The following is a 20,257-nucleotide window of genomic DNA, read 5'->3' as shown; positions in this document are numbered from 1 at the left end:
ATAAAGGTTTTGATTATTGTTAACATTTAAAAAATTTAAATTTATAAACATTAACGAGCAATGCAGCAAGCTATAAATACATCAATTAAATTACATTATAAACATTTTTTTACATACATCGTACAAGAAAGCTGCAGCATAAACATGAACCTTTTAAAACAAAAACTCCCTTCAGACGAATCAGCAATGACAAACTGAAAAGAAAGGTTGCCAGAGACATGGAATGAGAAACCCAGATTTCATTTTTTTATTTTATATAGATAAGGCAGAGAAATTACACCTTATTCCACTATAAACTCAAATAGGGGAGCTACTAAAGCTCAGCATAAATAAAAAGGGAAAAGGGCCTTACATTAAATTATATGAGGACTAAATCATCCGTTCACAATACAAGGATAAATCAAGATCAGGTATTCATATGAAGTATCACATACCATACATAATGAGTTTATCTTGGCCAGACTGAATGGACTGAAAAGGTCTTTATCTGCCATCATCTACTATGTTACTAGTGAGAGTTGGAGAGGAGCGGAAAAGAGGTGACCAAAAATAATTATACCTCCAGGGCTTGCATCTTTGAAGCCAAACAACTTTTCCATTCCAGCTACTCACCAAACTATCTAACCAAAACTTCTGGGAAGGTAGGGTATCATCTTTCCATTTCTGTGCAATACACACTTTGGCAATAAGCAATAGTAGTCTAATTACGTCTATATTTTTAGAATAGTCTAGGGTCCCTGTTTACTAAGGCGCGTTAGCGTTTTTAACATGCCTACAATTAGTGTGCATGCTAACCATGTAGGTGCCTATAGGGTTATTGTAGGCGCGTACGCTGTTAACGTATGTACATAGTTAACACAAGTTAAATACGTTAACACACCTATAGTGCAGATTAGTAAACGGCCCTAAATGTGGTGGAGGCATTCTCGAGAATAAAAAGGATTTAGAGAAATTACCTCCTGGACTAAATTGGAAATGTCCCCATGTTCAAGCCTTTTGGACACAGATAACTACATACAAGTCTACCACACGTGTGCTATATCACCCAGGAGAGAGCAACTTCAACATAATGGAGAAGACTGTGGCTGCCATTTATGCACCCGCTGAAGTATAAGATAGGTAGAGATAAGTCACAGTTGTATGTTAAAAATAAACTAGTGGGGCATGATTCAAGATGGCGCTCGTGAGAGGGTGTGTAGCGTGAGTGCTCTGGAACTCTCGTAGAACATACCATAGAGTTTTCTTTCTTTTTCCCCTAAACATATGGGGAAAAGAAAGGGTAAAACCGGGGCTAAAGCCTCTCCTAGCCCCGCTGATATGCCAACTCTCTGGCAAACGACTCTTGAAGCTTTTAGAGTCCAAACGCCTGGAACACAGATACAGACCTTCTTTGGATCCCCAGGATTACCGGTGGATCTTAGCACAGAGGCGGTGTCACTGAGCCCGCCCCTACAAACAGCCCCACCGAGACCCGGAGGAGATTTGGTTCCGACTGAAGAGCCGCGAATGGCATTTTCGCTAGCTAGAGGAGGCCCAGTCGGATTCTCAACGCCAGATGAGTCGACTCCTCGCCTTCTCCCATCATGGCAGCTCCACCTGTGAGTATCGGAAAGAAATCGAGACCGGCTGTTGTGACCCTAGAGGCCCTGTGGGATGCAATCCAGGTACTAAATTCATCTCTACTTCAAACAACAAATCTATTTAAAACTGAAGTAATGGAAATTAAACAAAATCAGCAATCTTTAGCTTCGAGGGTAAAAATCCAAGAAGATAAATGTGATTTAAATGAACTAGAGTTAATCGTTTTAAAATTATTTCCATGTCATTTAATTGAGTGTCCCCTGGTGGGATATGATTGAGGTCTACAAAATCCTGAGTGGTGTAGAACGGGCATCCTTCAGCAACAAATTCCAGAGCTTAACTACTCTTTGAGTGAAAATATATTTCCTCCTAATAGTTTTTAAATTATTTCCATGTCATTTAATTGAGTGTCCCCTGGTCTTTGTACTTTTTGAAAGAGAGAAAAATCAATTAACTTCCACCCATTCTACACCACACAGGATTTTATTGATCTCAAAACTTTGATTCGATTTTTCACTCTTTCACTCAATTAAATTAAGTGGAAATAATTTTAAAACAAGATAGGAGGAAATATTTTTGTACTCAAAGAATGGTTAAGCTCTGGAATTTGTTGCTGGAGGACGTGGGCAGTTAGCATATCTGGGTTTTAAAAAGGTTTGGATGAGTTCCTGGAGGAAAAATTTATAGTTTGTTATTGAAGTAGACATTGCGGAAGCCACTGCTTGCCCCAGAATTGGTAACATGGAATGTACTTGTGATCTGGATTGGTCATTGTTAGAAACAGAATACTGGGCTAGATAGATGATTGCTCTGACCCAGTATGGATATCCTTATATTCAATTGTGGTCTGGCAGATAGAGTTAAAGGAGAAAAAAAACCTCCAACTTCTCTAAGTAGATAAATAATCAGCAAGAGCTACAGTAGAGTCAATCTGGAGACCAGAAGTGGACCTGAATTTTGAAGCAATGAAACTTTGAAGGAGAAATATTGGGCTATGGTGTTGGCTGGAGGAAGAAGTTTTGGATGGGAGTAAGACAGAAAACAATACTAAAGAGCCTCTTTGTAGGGTTAGTGGAGATATTAATAAGTGTGAATAACTGGGGGGAGGGGATCTTGCCTGTTTTAGGTGACAAAGGTTCTGGAGCTTATTTGCAAACCTCCATAAGAGCTACGGTCTGATGTTTACACCACAAATGTTCGGCCCTCCATTCTTGTCATTTAAGTAACCAGAGTCCATGATGATACCATGGCTCCTTTCTTGAATGGGTCCAGGTAGGAATAGGAGAATGGGCAGAGAAGGCGACACAAGATCTAAGTGTCCTGTCCTGACAGATAGATTGGTTTTCAAGTAGGAGCGCTGCAAAGTCATCTGGGAATAAAGAAAAAAAAGGGATGTAGGATCACAATAACGTAATCACTGACTTTGATTCTTGTCGGAAACAGGAAGGGGACGAAGAAGAAATGCAACGAGGAGTCAAGAGGGAAAAGGAACCAGTATCAGCTGACCAGAAAAAAAAACAGATGGTAAAAATTATGATGGAGCTACAATAACAAGGTCCAGAGTATGATTTGCTTTATGCGTGGGAAAATCAATAAACTGATGGAACCCCAGGTGTGAAAAAAAAAGAAGCAAAGCAAGGATGAGCTGAAGAATCCATGTGAACAATGAGAAGGTCAGAGAACTGAATTGAGGCATCTACCAAAATTTGCAAGAGAGATTCACAATTATCTGGTGATGTAGACAAGGAAGCACAGTAACAGACTAGAACAAAGAGTGGACTCCAGTTGGACAAATGCAACTACAACTCCATGCATGCAGTAGAGCAATATAAAAAAATGCATCAATCTTTTTGGTCATCCTAGGGTGGGTTAGCAACCCTGTGCCCAACTCCTACCATGCAATATAATCCCACCAGTAGTCGTTCAACAGTTCCAGAGATGCCAAGTTACCCAGTCCCAGGCTGGAGACTTTTTGGCCAGACTTAGTTTTGAACTTATGTTCCAAAGCAGTGTGGGATTTGTACTGCCTGATCCTGACCATTGAAATGTATCCTGCAAGTCCTATAATGTGCCAGGATGGTGTGATCAGAAATTCAGAACTATCCCAAAATCTCCAGCCTGAAATTGAGTAGCTTGACATCATAGGCGGTTGGTGGCCCAACTGTTTGGGGAGGCTAAAGGGGGCGAGGTTAGGGGGTGGAGCCAGGGGCGGAGCTTATATACATAATTGATAACAGAGAAAAAATAAATAAATAAAAATGAAATAATCACAATTAATACCTTTTATTAAATTTAGATATTAGATATGTATCATATGTCAAAGAATAAAGTGGTTACTCAAAGCATATTCTAAGCACAATCGCTCAACTGCAAAACACTATGCACAACTTTGTGCAAAAACACACTCAGAACCTTACTGTACCATAAATATTACACTGGGCAGAACCTAATACACCAATATACCACCCATACGGAAAATGCAGACCGTCATCAATATGAAACAAGGATCATAATATCACAATTCTCATGTAGAGCCACAAAACATCCTAATTCATGTTTAATGTGGGATAAAATGCCATACATAAGTAAATAAATATAAACTTTTAATGTTGAGCACCTGATTCTCAAAGTGGACATATTCCAAACACTATAATGAAAATAAAATGATCTTTTCTACCTTTGTCTGGTGACTTTTTCTGATCATGCTGGCCCAGTATCCGATTCTGTTGCTATCTGTCCTCAGTGCAGGTCAGGAAGTCATCCTCTTTAAATATCTCCCTGGCAACACAGGACACCTCCAGCCAACCCCCCCTCCCCCGCTCTCCCAGCAGTAAGGTAAACAAACCATAAACCAATTTCTACAACTGCTTACAAAAGGCTAGAGGGCTTTCACTACAGCTCCTGCTGTGAGGATGGAGGTAAATCAACAATTTAAACCCCTCAGAGCACAGCAGGGGAGGCTTAGCCTGTCCAAGCCTCTTATACCGGGCACCTATGCTTGACATCTCTGCACCTCACTATCCCCCTTGGTCACCAATTCTAATTTCAGTCATCCTGTAAAACTAGTACTGTAATTATTTGATGCATCCTTCAACTATTTTTTAAATGTGGGAGTGAAATCTGACGTCTATACAAGATTGGACAGAATGTCGATAAATTAAACTCTGCACCTCCAGTTCTGTAACACATTCCACATTCACCAATAATAAAAGGTAGATGTTTCTCCTTCCAACTCACCATTAAATAAGTAAATATGACTTCTGGTGGAGCTGCAGGTCAAGATGGCCATGGCTATTTGAGCTTCGAGTCAGCTTCTCCCAATGTTGACCCAACTGGGACGGTTTAATGAGCTTCTTACTAGCGGTAGCAGACACTTTGGAGTCCTGTTAAACAAATGCACTATGTAGCCACATGAGAGCCAAGACTTTACAGCTGACTATGATCTGTTCCAGAGCTGATACAGAGGCTAAGCGGGACAACACATCCATGTGTTTGCAGCTCTAGAGGAAAATCACTGCGGCAGTGATGCGAGTCAACAAAGGGAATTTCAAGGAAGATAAGTTGCTGGACAAGGTACTTAAGTGCCCCTGGTGGCTGGGAAACTCCCCTAATATTACAACTTATATACCCACAAAAGGGTTGGGCACAATGCTAGCCCACAGCCTTTTGGGGACTGGAAATAGAAGCCACTGTGACTTGCCCCAATAGAGCAAGGTGCTGGTGATGCACTCTGGGCGGCTTAAACTCTCCGGCCCATGATCTTGGCCTCTCCTGCCTGCTTCCTAAGGGGTGATCACACTGAAGATGCTGAGGAGCGGAATATTGTTTGACATGCTGAGAGGAAAGAATATCTACTGGTGCTGCTAAGGCATGGCAGCTTTGATGGTATCATTACTTGGGATCATGATACAACTCGATTTTAATATTTATTTATTTATTTATTGCATTTGTATCCCACATTTTCCCACCTATTTGCAGGCTCAGTGTGGCTTACAATATTACATCATCACAAGTATCGTTAGAAAGTAGACACACAATTAATTACATACAGAACAAGTGTAACAGAATGGATTAATCAGTTCAGTAAACAAGTAAACAGTGTGAATATCAAGTGTAGATACACAATTAATTACATACAGAATAAGTGTAACAGAATGGATATAATCAGTTCAGTAAACAAGTAAAAAAGTAAACTAATATACAGTGACCCCCACCCCCCCTAAAGAACTGGTGCTACTTGAACTTTTAATCTGTATCTTTGGGGCTGCATGTATTGTAGAAAATACACCTGGAAGACCTTTATATCCTATGGACCGGAGGTAGTGCTGGACCACTAGACCTCAGCAAAAGAAAGCCTGTGAATACTAAGATGCCAGTGGTCAGAGGTCTGGCTTTCCTTGGCAATAATTTATTTTAATCTGGACTACTATATAGACTGTGGTTGGCACAAGCAACTTGAGTTGTCTGGATAGTTATCTAAGACATTTACAATGCCAAAGCAACTGAAACTAAATCCGCAAATGTCCTCCTCTATTCAAGACCATTACATCATCCACCCCACCAAATTGACTAAATGTGGAACGCCACCAGGTGGTGCCAACTCTTCCTCCCCCCATTCCACTTGGACTTCCCCACTTTGGAAGCTGTTTTGGCCTTTATGACAGATGTCTCAGATCATATGCTAAAGATATGGCCTTGGCAGTTTTAGCTAGGCACCTATTATGGCATGCAAAACTACCCTTACGAAGCTTCCCTTTTGGGCTAAGCTGTTGTTTGGGGGAGACCTGGAAAAGTTAGTTAAGGACTTGGGATATTGCAAGTCTCATTGTTTGCCTGAAGACAAATCAAAATCCTCTTACAGATCCTTCCAGTTTTATTAATTTTCGTGATGCGAAACGATATAGACCTGGGAGTTCTGCTGAATTTTCAGACTGCTCTTTCCTTTCCCCCAAATGTATTTTCTGCATTTCATGTTAATCAGCCTCATTAACAACTTTTCCATCGATGATAATATCTACCATTTAGAAATTTGGTTGAAGAATCTTGGTGTGACTATCAGGCTCATTTTCGAAAGAGAAGGGCGTCCAAAAAGCGACACAAAAGGCACATGGGCGTCCCTGTGAAAAAAGGTCATCCAAATCCAATAATCGAAACAGGGCCATAAAGACGTCCTCAGTGCGAGGACACCCATCTATGGTCGTCCCCACAAGGGTACAAAATAAGTACCTGTATATATGTAAACTGCTTTGAATGTAGTTGCAAAATACCACAGAAAGGCAGTATATCAAGTCCCATTTCCCTTTCCCTTTCTCTCCTAGAAGAGCCACAGCAACCACAGCAATAGGCCCCAGATGAACAAGATAAGGAACCCCCTCCACCTCCCACCCGCAGAGCAGAGTGCACACCAGCTGGGGGTCAGAGCCAGGCAAAGATTGATTGAGACAATTTTTGTGTGAGAGTAAGTTGACATTTATTTCTATCACATAGTACTTACACACCACCACCACCCCACACCCACCACCATCACCCGCTCTTTGCATATTCCCCTCCCTCCAACCTTCACCCTCCACCCCCCAGCATGTCCCATCAGTTTCCCCACTCCCTCCCCTGGCCCCGTCCCCTCCTACCCCTCCCACCATGTTTCTTTACACCTGGTGCTGCAGGAGAACTCTGTTGAGACTGAGTCCTCCTCTGATGCGCATCCACTCTCCTCCTCTATGTCCACAAGGCAGCCTGCTGCCTCGGCTGCCCTGTGGAAGTCCGGCCACCTTGCGGTCTGTGGCTTGCCCTGCAACCTGGGCACAAGACCCAGAAGGGGAGCTGGCGTGGTGGCTGCTGGTCCAGTGGCTGGGGAGGCTGAGGATCTCAAGCTCCTCTTCTTTGCGGGTGGTTGCTGTGCAGTGGTGGAAGTACATGCCACTTGTTGCTGCATCAGGGCTGTACTAGGTGCTTTCAGGTCACAGCATAGGCCCTCGATGCTGTGCTCCAGCCGTTGGAGCTGCTGTACCACTTCACGTTGGGCCTGTAGCGCTTCTCATTGTAGCTCCAATTTCTGCCGCCGGTAATCTTCCAGGTGCAGCAATTGTGTCGCAAGGCACAGTAGCTGCCTCCTCTGGCTGGATGGCCTCTGCTGAGGATGTGCTCCCCCTTCTGCATCTTCTTCTTCTTCTGTGCCACCATTGGCAAAGGCTGCGGGTGGTGGAGGGAGAGCCAGCGCTGCTGCTGCTGCTGGGTCATGTGGTTCCACCCCATGGTCCTGTGTGCTTTCTTGTGCAGGCACACCTCCAGGCCCACTGGTTTGCTGCTCTGTGTGCTGGGGCTGGTGGCCACTGGGGCCAGCTTCTTCCTCTGACTGGCTGTCATCACCTGCAAAGCAAAAGGGGAGGAAGTGTATTGGTCAAAATAACCCACTTTTGTTTTTCAGCATTCATATACATAGCCCCACACGCAGAGTCCCAGCAAAGAGATGGTGAGGAATGGGATTGGCAGGCAAGCCACAAATGTCATTGTACATGGTACAGAGCTGGAGGTGAGGAGTGCAGTGTACTACAGAGACTGATGTGCAAGAGAGCCACACAGTCAGGTGGTTAGACATAGAACTGTGGAAGGAGTGCAGAGGACACAGTGGCTACAGCACAGATGTGTGGGAAGGAGATATGCAGAATTTGGTGATGGGGAAAAGAAGAGGGAGTGGGGAAGGCTCCCAAAGTTGTGAAACAGTCTCAGCGCCATCTGAAACTTAACATGACCAAGACTGAGCTTCTTATCTTTCCCCCTAAACCAACCTCTCCTCCTCCCCCATTCTCTATTTCTGTGGATAACACCAGGGGCGTAGCCAGACTTCAGCGGTAGGGGGGTCCAGAGGTGAGGGGGCACATTTTAGTCCCCCCTCTGCCGCCAACCCCCCCTCCCCCACCGCCATTGCCGACACCTCCAACAACTTTGACCCCCCCCTGCCGATGACCCTCTCAACCCCCCGCCCACCGTCGCCTACCTCTGCTGGCAGGGGACCCCAACCCTCGCCAGCTGAAGTCTTCTTCCATCACAGAAACAGAACGAAGCCCTTCAAGGCTTTGTTCTGTTTCCATGAGTCTGACGTCTGAGAAACCAAACGAAGGAAGAAGACTTCGGCTGGCGGGGGTTGGGGTCCCCCGCCAGCAAAGGTAGCAGGTGATAGGTTGGCGGCGGGAGAGGGGGTTGATAGGGTTGCTGGCAGGGGGGTCCAGGGCCAAATCTACGGGGGCCCAGACCCCCATGGCCCCATAGCAGCTACGCCCCTGGATCAGAGGGGTAGTGTTTTGTGGCAGGAAGACCACCTTGACGTTAGACAGCCTGACATCATCTCTGTGTGCAGAACAATTATCACAAAGCAACAAAATCTGACGCTTTTGTGCCCGCATTCTAGTGTCTAACTTCTTTAGCCACTGCTTCCAAATTTCCCCAGTCATCCATGAATTTGTGTTAGCCTCGTATGACACAGGACGTCACTTAACTTTCTTGAAGCAACGGGGCTGTTTGCTCTTTCCAATGATGAGGGGTTCCAACCTTACTCCCATCCATATTGCAGCAAAGGAGGATCGTCAGTCGGTCCTTCGACGTTTTACCTCCAGTAGTTTCAGCATGTTTGAAAGCAAGTGTTCCATTAGGAATCGCTCGCCAGTAGAGACCGTTTTTGTCAGCATTGAAAATGTCATGAGGTACAAGCTCGTTCAAGATGGTAGGAAGAACTGAAACCAGGGCCGTGCCGATGCGGTAAGTGGGGTAAGCACCGCAGGGGGGCGCCCACCTCTGGAGTGCGCCGCCGTGGTGCTTACCCTCGCCCCGTGCCGCCGAGGCCTTTAAATCTTTTACCTCGGTCGCAGCAGCGTCAGTGAAAGCGCTGCCGACTTCTCCCTTCCCTTGCACTCGTTGGTTCCCTCAGTGTCCTGCCTTCTTCTGACGTTGTTATCAGCCAATTATCAACACAAATAGGCTTGTTAAATGAGTAGCATGAGAAAACAGGCTACGCACATAATTTAACACATGCTGCTCAATGTGCCATATATAGAATCTGGGGGATAATGGACCAGATAGGCTCCTGTTCTCAATCTAACCACTACATTGCGGGTGGGAGGGTGGCTTCAAGGGAATTAAGGTTAAAAACTATGTACTTAATTCTTTTCAATACTTGGGACTAAAATTATGCAATAATTTACATTATCAGATTAGATCAATTCTTATTTACAATGTAGGAAGCCACTGAAAACTGTAAAATTCTGAGAGATAAAGTAAGTTCTGAATTGAGTTGAGATGTAAGGTCTGTAATTCCATCCGATTGTGATGGTTCTTATTCTGTGATCCGCAGTGCATCCTTGGACTGGAGATACTAAATAATCCATTTGTGTATTTAAAATGCAAACTACTACAAAAGAGATGAAGTGAAGATGTGATTCCCAATGAAAGGAGAGTTTAATTTTACTTCCATTTAATTTAAACATATTATATCATTCCATCTTAATAACACCCGACTTCCCAAAGATTCGCGGAACAGTTAAGATGAACCTATCAAGAAACAAGATATTCTCAGTGGCTATGTATTTATTGTATAGAACAGTATAGAAAAATGAGCACAACATACAGAGAGTTTATTACTGCTGTCTACCAGCTACAACCGTGTTTAATGCTGTTTTAGTGATTTTCAATTTTATTTCGTGATATTAGAAGCTGTCATATAAAAAAAACACAATCGCCTTTCCTATTGTTTTTATATAGAATATCTTTATTGTCATCATAAGCAAAAAGAAAGGCATATAGCAATGGGACGAAAAACCGGATACAGCGAAAACAAAGAACCATATTTCCGCTTCGCAGCGATGCGACTGGTGATCGGTGATCGCTGCGGCCGTCAAAACAAACAACCGCTTAAGGTAGTACTTAGATCCGGAGGATCCCGCAGATCTGGCTTTTACACCGTCCCGTCTTGCTGAAAAAACAGGCTACAGCCAGAGCCAGGAAATCGCGTCAGAGGGGGTTCGGCTGGGGCACCGTTTTAGGTGGCTGCACTGGCTGGTGGGAGACCTAAGGCATGAGTTTCTCCGTAGCATGGGGAGAGTTGCCGGATCGCGGACAGGGAGGAGGAGAGCGAAAGAAGGAGGGAAACCCTGGGAGGAGAGACCTGCCCCCCCGCTCTCCGAATGCGTGTATGAAGAGGGGTGAACTGATCGGCGTGTGTGAGTGAAAGGGCAGCCGAATGCGTGTGATTTGTTCTCTCTCACTGTGACACTCACTTGCTTCCGGGTTTTGCCATTTTATCTCCCCAGCGTTGTGATCTAGGGACAGCTTCTCCTCTTGCAGGTAAAAACCGCCGAACCAGTTCCCCTGGCTACATTAAATAAGTCTGTAGTATGTTATTTACATTAAGTAAGTAAGGGTTCCTGTTCTTGATTTTGGAATGTTACCTAATGTCAATGGACTGTGATTGTTTTGAAACGGTAGCATTGCATGTTGGTGCAATTCATCCCTGGACTTTTAGTGGGTCTTTTACTAAAGCTTAGCTCGAGTTATCTGCAGCAGTGCTCATTTTATTCCTGTGGGCCCTGCTGCAGATAACTCGAGCAAAGCTTTAGTAAAAGCCACCCTTAGTGACATTATGGGTCAAAGGGGCAGGATGGAACAGAAGGTCTTTCTGTACCACTTCAGGTTTTTGCCTCCTGGCTTCTTACTTGATGATTACCTGTTTTTACAGAGTTTTTAGAGCAGGCCTTGTCAGATTTTCACCCTCAAAACATTAGAGTTAGCAGTGAAGGCCTCGTCCCTACCAGAAGTGAGAGAGTGGGGAGAGGGATCCCTTCTGAGGTTTTCCACATCTCCATTTAGGCAGCATTTACTAAGGCTGTTTACCTATTCTGCCTTTAAGGCGAAAAAGAGCTTAGTAAATGAGGCCCTTAATACACCACAGGTAGAGATGCACAGCGGCCAGCAGCTTCCTTCTGTTCCTGTTTGTCAGCCTCCAACCTGTTCTTAATCCACTCATATATCCCTATCTTGTGCCCAGATTTTCCCTCCTCCCCCACCCTGTCAAGTTTCTCTCTCATCCCTATCAGTCTGTTAATCTTTGGTGTTCAAATATCCCTCCAGGCTGCCAACCACTGCTCCATCTAGTCAGCCCTCACCCCCTCTAGCTAGCCAACTAGCTCCCTAATACTCCTATTAATGTAACCATCCATTCCTTCCATCCATCCAACCAACCAACCAACCCTACTGACATTCTGTATAGCCATCTCAGCCTTGCCTTGTGGTCTGTTAATTATAGCTGCTACCACTGAACAGCTGTTTCCTTTGGGTTCATACATGTGGCCAGGCCTGTAACTATAGGTGGGTGAGAGGGGCAACCGTCTAGGGTACAAAGTCTCTTGGGACAGAAAAATAAATGAAATGCAAGCATAGACTGGTGGTAGTTGAAAAACCTAGAAGAGCACTAATATTTTCATCCCATCCAGGTTAGAAAGGATAGGAAGTGATAGAAAGAGGACCGAGGATCATACTTCAGTGGGGAGAGGGAGAACGGAGATCCAGGTGGGAGTGTCAATAGAGTTCAGATACTATAATGCCTAGTTAAAGTTCTGTGTGCGGTTCTTAATAAGGCTGTATAGAGAGAAGTGGTGTTAATGCCCCTTTATAAGTCATTGGTGAGGCCCCTCCAGGAGTTTTGTGTTCCATTTTGGAGGCCGTTTCTCGCTAAGAATGTATAAAGGCTTGAAGCAGTCCAGAGGAAGGTGACAAAAATAGTATGGGGCTTGTGCTAAACGACGTAGGAGAAGAGACTGGAAGACCCGAATATGTGTACCCTAGAGGAAAGAAGGGATGGGGAGATATGATACAGATGTTTAAGTACTTGAAAGGTGTTTAATATAGAAACAAATCTTTTCCAGAGAAGGGGAAATGGTAAAACTAGAGGGCATGAATTGAGGTTGTGAGGTGGTAGACTTAGGAAATTATTTTTTATGGAGAGTATGATCAATGCTCCTGAGGGAGGTGGAGAGACAAAAATGGTGACGGAATTAAAAAAGGCGTGAGATGAACACAGAGGATCTCTAATTAGAAAATGGATGGTATTAACCCCCCCCCCCCCCCAAAAAAAAAAAAAAAAAAAAAAGAAAACTTAAATGGCTGCATGTGTGTGGATGTGTCAAGTAAAGTCTAGATGATGACTCCAGCTGTGAAGGACTAAGGTCGGTGCTTGGCAGACTTGTATGGTCTGTGTCCTATATGTGGCAATCTGGTTTAGGATGGTCTGGAAAGGGCTTTGACAGCAACTTCAGTAGCTGGAATGTGAGGACAGTGCTGGGCAGACTTTGTGTCCTGCAAATGACAAGACGGATTCAGAGAGACTAGAGTGGGCTTTGATGGTAACTCCAGTAGTTGGAACGTAAGGACACTGCTGGGCAGACTTCTACAGTCTATGTTCCAGAAGTACCAAAGAAAGACCATGATTAAGTATTTTATATCACGTTCATTGTTGGTTTAATTATGAATAGATAATAAGTGGACTGCATAGTTGACTTGGGTAGACTGGATGCACCATTCAGGTCTTTATCTGCTGTCATTTACTTTGTTGAGCCATTTACTGCAGGAACTTCTAGGCTGGTTTCAATGCTTGGAAATTCAGGGAGAGAACTGGGGTTCTGGAAGAGAGAACTTTGGGGATGACTTAGAGGATTGATGGATGGGGAGAGAGATCTACACAGAAAGGGGTGGGATTGGGGTAGGAAAGCAGAGAGGTGTCCACCGTGGAGAAGTGGCAAAGAAAGCTAGTGGCTGAACCTGATGGGGGAGGGTTGAGGGAATAAGAATTGAGCTGAGGGAGAGAGTTCAAACTCAGTTGCGGTGAGAACTGGAGAAGAGGGAACCTGTAGAATATTAATGGGGAGAGTTGAGCCTGAGGATGGAAAAAGCTGGAGGGATCAGGCCTAAGTCACATGTGGAGGTACATAAGGCAATGAACAGTCTTTCAGGCTTTATGATGGGGGAATTCTTCAAAAGATAAATTAACAAATAAAGTATGTGGAATTTTGCAGAGGTTCTAGAATATTTTACAGTTGGTTTTCCATAGTTAAGCAGGACTAAGTCAAAGACACAAATGGGAAACATCATTTTGATGGTACCAGGCAGGAACATTTCAGAGCTAATGTAAAGTTCTATGCATGCATAACCTTTCCTTTGTGCAGTGGTTTTCAGCTCCTCAATTTTTGATTTTGTTTCCTGCTCTATTGAGAGATATGAAAACAAAGTTCTTGAGTCTTGAACAGTTTTCTTCAGCTTGACTGTGATGTTCTTCATTGTTTAAAGATTTGTGTTTAATTTTTCTGAAAAAAAAAGTCCCTGACAGTTGGGGTTCCAGTCGTGTCTTGAATTTGGGAGAAAAATTCAGACCTTTGACATCATCCATTCTATCTGCTTGATTTGTCTAGCATTGTAAGTAGGATGCCACCGTGAGCTTAGAGGACCACCTAAACTATCTTCACAATCACTTTGAGGGTGAGAAGAGACTCCTGGTCACCCAGAAAGGGGAAAGGAGGACGTCTGCACAGAGATTGACTAACTGTGCCCACTCTAGCAGTTCTTCCTTGGTGGATGTCGCCTCTACCACCAAGCACAATGACTTTCCAAGAGTCCAGCTACAAAGGAGCAGTACCAGGGAGCTTTCAAAGTGATGCCAACCACTTCAGAGGCACCCATGCCTAAAGTGAGTTGTCAAGGAAACCTAGAAGAATCCATTTAACATGCTAGAGAAGTGCAGTCACCTCAGAAGTCATTCAAAACTATAGATAAATGCAGAAAGCATGATGAGTTTCCAAGAATGGGTTGCTGTTTACAGTTTTTTGAAGGACCCGATAGGCCGTGTTTTGGCAAAGCGCCTGCATCAGGGGTCTATTAAAAATAATGCAAATCAGTAACATTTGTAAAACATACAGAAAATTAATGATTTAAAGGTGAAAAAGTACAAACATTATACAAAATGATTAAAAAGTAAAATCATAAAACGTGATAAAGAATGACAAGCTTAAAATAAAATACATGTGACTCCTTGAATTAAAATGTAAGTAGCAAACTTAAATAGATTACCATAATTATTGCAGGCATGGTTTTAACGCTTACTTCTTCAATGATTGGCAAGTTCTACCAATGCGTAGAGGGGTCCTTTTACTAGGGTGTGCCGAAAAATGGCCTGTGCTGGTATAGACGCGTGTATTGGACGCATGCAGGTTCATTTTTCAGTGCACCTGCAAAAAAGTCCTTTTCACAGAGAGTGGAGCAGCAACTTCATACCTCAGTATACTGCTGAAGTCATCTTGGATGATCAGTTTTGCTATCCGGGCTAAGCCTTTCTTGTCCCCGGTTAGCTGTTTTATGTCACTACCCCTGATGCAGCCTAACTGGCGAAACATGGCCACGTCAGGTTTGTACAAATAAAGAACCTGTTTGGACTTTGTGTCTGCTTTCTGTTTATTTCTTCTGTTATTGCAAGACACTCAGCGCCTCTTTGCTATTCCAGTAAAACAGGAGGACAGCAGCTTCGTCCTGCCCTGCTGTATTATTGTCATCCTATCAAACTGGGACAGATGAAATAGATTCAGGAGGAGAAAGAAGAAAGCAGCTACTGCTTCCATCACTCAATACGCTGTATACTATGACTAATATTGAAGACTAGTGCTGAATTTATTTTCTGTAGAATTTTCTAATGCAGTTATCAGTTTTTTTTTTAATCTAACCTTACTTCTTGTTACTTTTCTCTTATAGCTTCCCCTGCATTCCAGATTTGGAAATGAACGGGTTTAAATATAGGTACCAGTATATTCCGCCTGTCACCTTGCATCTAGGTGACGAGATCATGACATCCAGGCTCTACACCTCTGTCAATGAGGGCTTTGAAGTACAAATTGCTAATCTGGTAGATATGTTCTTGGTGGAGGTCTACAGGTGCAAACTCTGCCAGTTTGCCAGCAGCATTAAGACTAAAATTGAGCTCCACATATCTAATGTGCATCAGTTGGATAGAATCCATCATGGGGCACAGAATCCAGAAATATGTTCAGACCATGAAGAGAATGATTCTTACAGTCTTGGAGATGAAATTGGCCAAGGAGCCAAAGAAAATGAAGAAAGCTTGGAGAAGATGCCCTTCCTTTTGCCCATGTATAGAATTCTTAATAACATGACCCCCGAGTCCTGTGACATGAATCTTGGCGATCACAGTGATGGTGCACATGTAGCTCACACATGCGAAGTGAACACACTATTTGATGAGGAGTCATCTCCGTTCCAGCTGGATGAGCCCACTGCAGAGGTGTCAAATCACATACCATGCTCCTCCCGGTCTCCTGAATCCAAAAGCAGCAGGGATGATGTGGAGGCCCAGTCCGAACACCTCATGTTTCTTGGCCTCTGTCGTATTTCTAATATGAAATCCCAACCCGCAGGTACAGAATCCAGACCAGCCACTGCAGAAGAAGTTCCTGAAGGCAGTAAACATGAGAGAACCCCCACAGTGGATAACAAGGGCTTGATTCAGCCTTTGAAGAACTCCCATAGTTCAGAAATGATTACTGAGGGGCAAAGACATTTTTGTAATATATGTAACCAAGAGCTCAAGACGAAGGGTATGCATAGAATCCATTTGAAGTGTCACACTAGCGAGCAAGGATTTAAATGCATTTATTGCAGCTGCTGCATGTCTGAGTGGAAATCGATGGAAAAACATATAGAAACCCATAAGCCAGTAAAAGAGACCTATCCCTGCCTCGTCTGTAAAAGAGTTTTTATGAGGCAAAGTGCCTGGAAGATGCATAAGAAAAGACATCAGGAAAAAGTGGATCGTTTTTATTGCACTAAATGCCCCTCTTTTTATGGAACTGAGCGTGTAAAAGATCTTCACGTGGCTTGCCACTATGAAGACCTATTTAAGTGCCTCCACTGTGGTTTGATGGGTAAGTGGTATTATAAAGTGGTTGAACAGCTGAATTTGTCAGTCATAGAGCGTGGTTCACTAAAGTGTTTCTTCTTGTGTGTCTGGAACCCCCCCCCCCCCAAATAATTCAAGCTCATACCCCTTACTTCTATAACTTGACAAGTGCATTTATATGCCTCTTCAAAAATAAATGTACATGCATGCATATAAGTGGCATTGAAACACCTGAGACAGAGTGTCTCAAATTCTGGGGTCACAAAACCCATGTTTGGGGTCATGAGCCTGCTTTTAGTGGGAAAGTGCGGGAAACAAATATAATAAATAAATGACCTGGGTTGGGTGTCCATAGATGCATAATTATTTTACATCTCTGGGGGGGGGGGGGGGTCACAATTTGGCCACGGTCATGGGGTCACAGCCACAAAAAGATTGATAAGGTTGGTACTGCAGATTTGTAAAATAAACAGGGTCTGACCTAAGTGCTATTCTATAAGGGTGCATGTAAGTGTCAGTGCATGTAAGTGTCAGGTGAGGACAGAACATAGGCGGGGCATGTGTGGGGCTGCCACTGATGCAGCTTATAGAATACAGTAATTTGTGCATGCCTTTTCCACATTTGGGTGCCTGCTTTTACACCAAGTGTATGGTTGGTGTAACTGCTGGCATTTAAATGTAGGCATGCTGATCTCTGGTTACAGTAATATTCTGTAGCAGAATCTGGGCGCCTTCACCATGATGGGGGGGGGGGGGGGGGGGGGGAGGGAAAATGTTGGCAGAACAATTGATTGATTAAGATGGAACTCCGACACGACCTTAGGAAGGTACTTTGTGTGCACAGTACCACTCTTTGTGATGATATTTGATGTAAGGTGGACCAGCTACTACAGCCTGGAGCTCACTTACCCTGCAGGTTGAATTGACCGCCACCAAAACCAAAAACTTCCAGGTTGGGTACTTCAGATGACAGGTGTGAAGTGACTGAAATGGAGTTTATACCTACAAACTCCACCAGGGGGCGATGCGTAAAGATCAACATGTAAGCCCATTGTTACATGTTACTGGTCTGCAGGGAGGTTGAAAATTAGCCTTTTCAGGAACAGTATGGCCCTTTAATGGAGAAGGATTGTTGCCTTTAAAGAAAATCTATTTTTATGTCTGTTAGCTTTTTACCATCTACATATATGCAGATTTATTAAGGCTATTATTTTTGTATATATTCATTTTACTTCTGAGTATTTTCTGTTAGTATTTTTTTCTTTTAACCCTTTAGTTTGTCTACTTAATAAAGGGGCCCTTTTAGAAAGGCATGTCAAAAGGTGGCCTGCGGTAGTGTGGGCGTGAGTTTTGGACGCACGCTGGACCATTTCTCCACTGCGTCTGGAAAAAAGGTTTTTTTGAGGAGAAATGTATGAGTGGCAAAATTAAAACCACCACGAGTTTATTTACAGCCTGAGCCCTTATTGCCACGCATTGACTTAGCGGTAAGGGCTCACGTGTTACTGCGCAGTAACCATCCAGTGTGCACCAACTGCCGATTACTGCTGGAAATGCCTCTGTGGTAGAAAATAGAAAATTATTTTCTTTTGTGGGTTTTCGGCGAGCCAAACTCGGAATTACTGCCAGGCACACACGCTAGCCGGGCGGTAATGCCAATTTGACATGTGCTGCATGCGCGTAGGCCTATACGTGCCTTTGTAAAAGGGTCACTCGGTTCTTTCAGGATATTACTCAGTGACATCTAAATGGCAGATGACGTTTAAAGTCATGCAAGGTTCCACATTAGGAGTCACAGACCAAGAAAGGGATCTAGGTGTCATCGTCGATAAATTGAAACCTTCTGCTCAGTGTGCTGCTGCGGCTAAGAAAGCAAATAGAATGTTAGGTATTATTAGGAAAGGAATGGAAAACAAAAATGAGGATGTTATAATGCCTTTGTATCGCTCCATGGTGCGACCGCACCTCGAATATTGTGTTCAATTCTGGTCACCATATCTCAAAAAAGATATAGTGGAATTAGAAAAGGTGTAGAGAAGGGCGACAAAAATGATAAAGGAGATGGGACGACTTCCATATGAGGAAAGGCTGAAGCGGCTAGGGCTCTTCAGCTTGGAGAAAAGACAGCTGAGGCAAGATATGATAGTGGTCTATAAAATAACGAGTGGAGTTGAACGGGTAGATGTGAATCGCTTTTTTACCTTTTGCAAAAAATACTAGGACTAGCACGCAATGAAGCTATAAAGTAGTAAATTTAAAACAAACCGGAGAAAAGATTTCTTCACTCAACGTGTAATTAAGCTCTGGAATTAATTTCCAGAGAATGTAGTAAAAGCAGTTAGCTTATTGGTGTTTAAAAAGGGATTGGATAGCTTCTTAACTCCTAAAGGAAAAGTCCATAGACCATTATTAAAATGGACTTGGGGAAAATCCACTGCTTATTTCTAGGATATGGCTTATGCTTTGTCCCAAACAACTGTATATTTTCCTAAATGATATACTTCATTACAATTATCAACAGCAGTATATCTCCCTTTAGCCAACAATCTCACACTTTATAATAAACACTTTTATGTAGTATCTTCATTTTTTGGGGATCATCAGATAGTAATGCTGCTCTCACCATACGAACATAATATTCAATGTTCATCCAAAGAAATGGCTGAGGCACAAATCTTCATAGATCAACCCACTTACTTTTTTCAATTTGGGGGGATTTTTAGCACTTTTTTAAGATTTAAAGAAATCCTAACAGTATTTTTTCCTGCTTAATACTTCTTAAAAAAATGTTAAGAAGTAACCACCACTCTTGCATAGCAGCACTTATCTTTCGCATTGGCAGCATTTTAACAACAGGAGAACCTCCGCCAACATGGCCAAGTTTCGATGTCTTCCTCAGGGAAGAGGTTCTCTGGAAAAACAGAAGTTAATTATGATCTTCATACATTTCCCTCTGCTGCTTTCATCAATAGTATAAGAGAAATATACCCCTTGTGCACACTTATGTACTTACAGCTACAGAATCGTCATGCTCCTGCAAAAACATGTAAAAATGGCTGCTGTTTCCCGGCACATCTGACTGATTAAATAGTCCACAGCTGATTACAGAACATAAGATGTGATTGGATCACACGAAATGAAATATCTCCCCCTCCAATCAGATCAGAGACCACCAATCCAACCTCTATTTCTGGAAATGAATCTGGATAATGCTTAGAATCCTTTGCAGCACTGACATTAAAACTTCCTCATAGATTTCAGCTTCCACAGCCTTAACTGAACAAGTGTACGACCAAGTACATAAGTATAAAAGTATTGCAATACTGGGACAGATCGAAGGTCCATCAAGTTCAGCATCCTGTTTCCAACAATGGCCAATCCAGGTTACAAGTACCTGGCAAGATCCCAGAACAGTACAATACATTGTATGCTGTCTATCCTAGAAATAAGCAGTGGATTTTCCCCAAGTCCATTTTAATTATAGCTTATAGACTTTTCTTTTAGGAAGCTATCCAAACCTTTTTAAAACCCTGCTAAGCTAACTGCTTTTACTACATTTTTACTACATTCTCTTGCAACGAATACCAGAGTTTAATTACACGTTGAGTGAAAAAATATTTTCCCTTATTCATTTTAAATTTACTACTTTGTAGCTTCATTGCGTGCTAGTCCTAGTATTTTTTGTAAAAGGTAAACAAGCGATTCACGTCTACCCGTTCCACTCCACTCATTATT

At 43.1% G+C, this 20,257-nt stretch overlaps 1 protein-coding gene across 4 annotated transcripts in view; it reads left to right on the top strand.

The window, feature by feature from the left end:
- Window positions 1-10,440: 10,440 nt before the first annotated feature.
- The window catches only part of LOC115473568 (zinc finger protein 124-like), an 82,552-nt gene continuing 72,735 nt past the window's right edge, over window positions 10,441-20,257 (top strand). For 3 of the 4 annotated variants that reach the window (XM_030208636.1, XM_030208654.1, XM_030208663.1), the window contains exons 1-2: window positions 10,527-10,914; window positions 15,361-16,547. In XM_030208636.1, coding sequence (XP_030064496.1) covers window positions 15,386-16,547 — 1,162 coding nt within the window. In that variant the 5' untranslated portion in view covers window positions 10,527-10,914; window positions 15,361-15,385. Of the gene's footprint in view, window positions 10,488-10,526; window positions 10,915-15,360; window positions 16,548-20,257 lie in introns of those variants that run through there. The other variant, XM_030208646.1, reaches the window with a different exon arrangement.

Source organism: Microcaecilia unicolor, chromosome 1 (genome assembly GCF_901765095.1).
Source record: "Microcaecilia unicolor chromosome 1, aMicUni1.1, whole genome shotgun sequence".
Classification (NCBI taxonomy): Eukaryota; Metazoa; Chordata; class Amphibia; order Gymnophiona; family Siphonopidae; genus Microcaecilia; species Microcaecilia unicolor.
The sequence above is the reverse complement of the archived record's forward strand: the minus strand, read 5'-3'. Positions and strand labels throughout refer to the sequence as shown.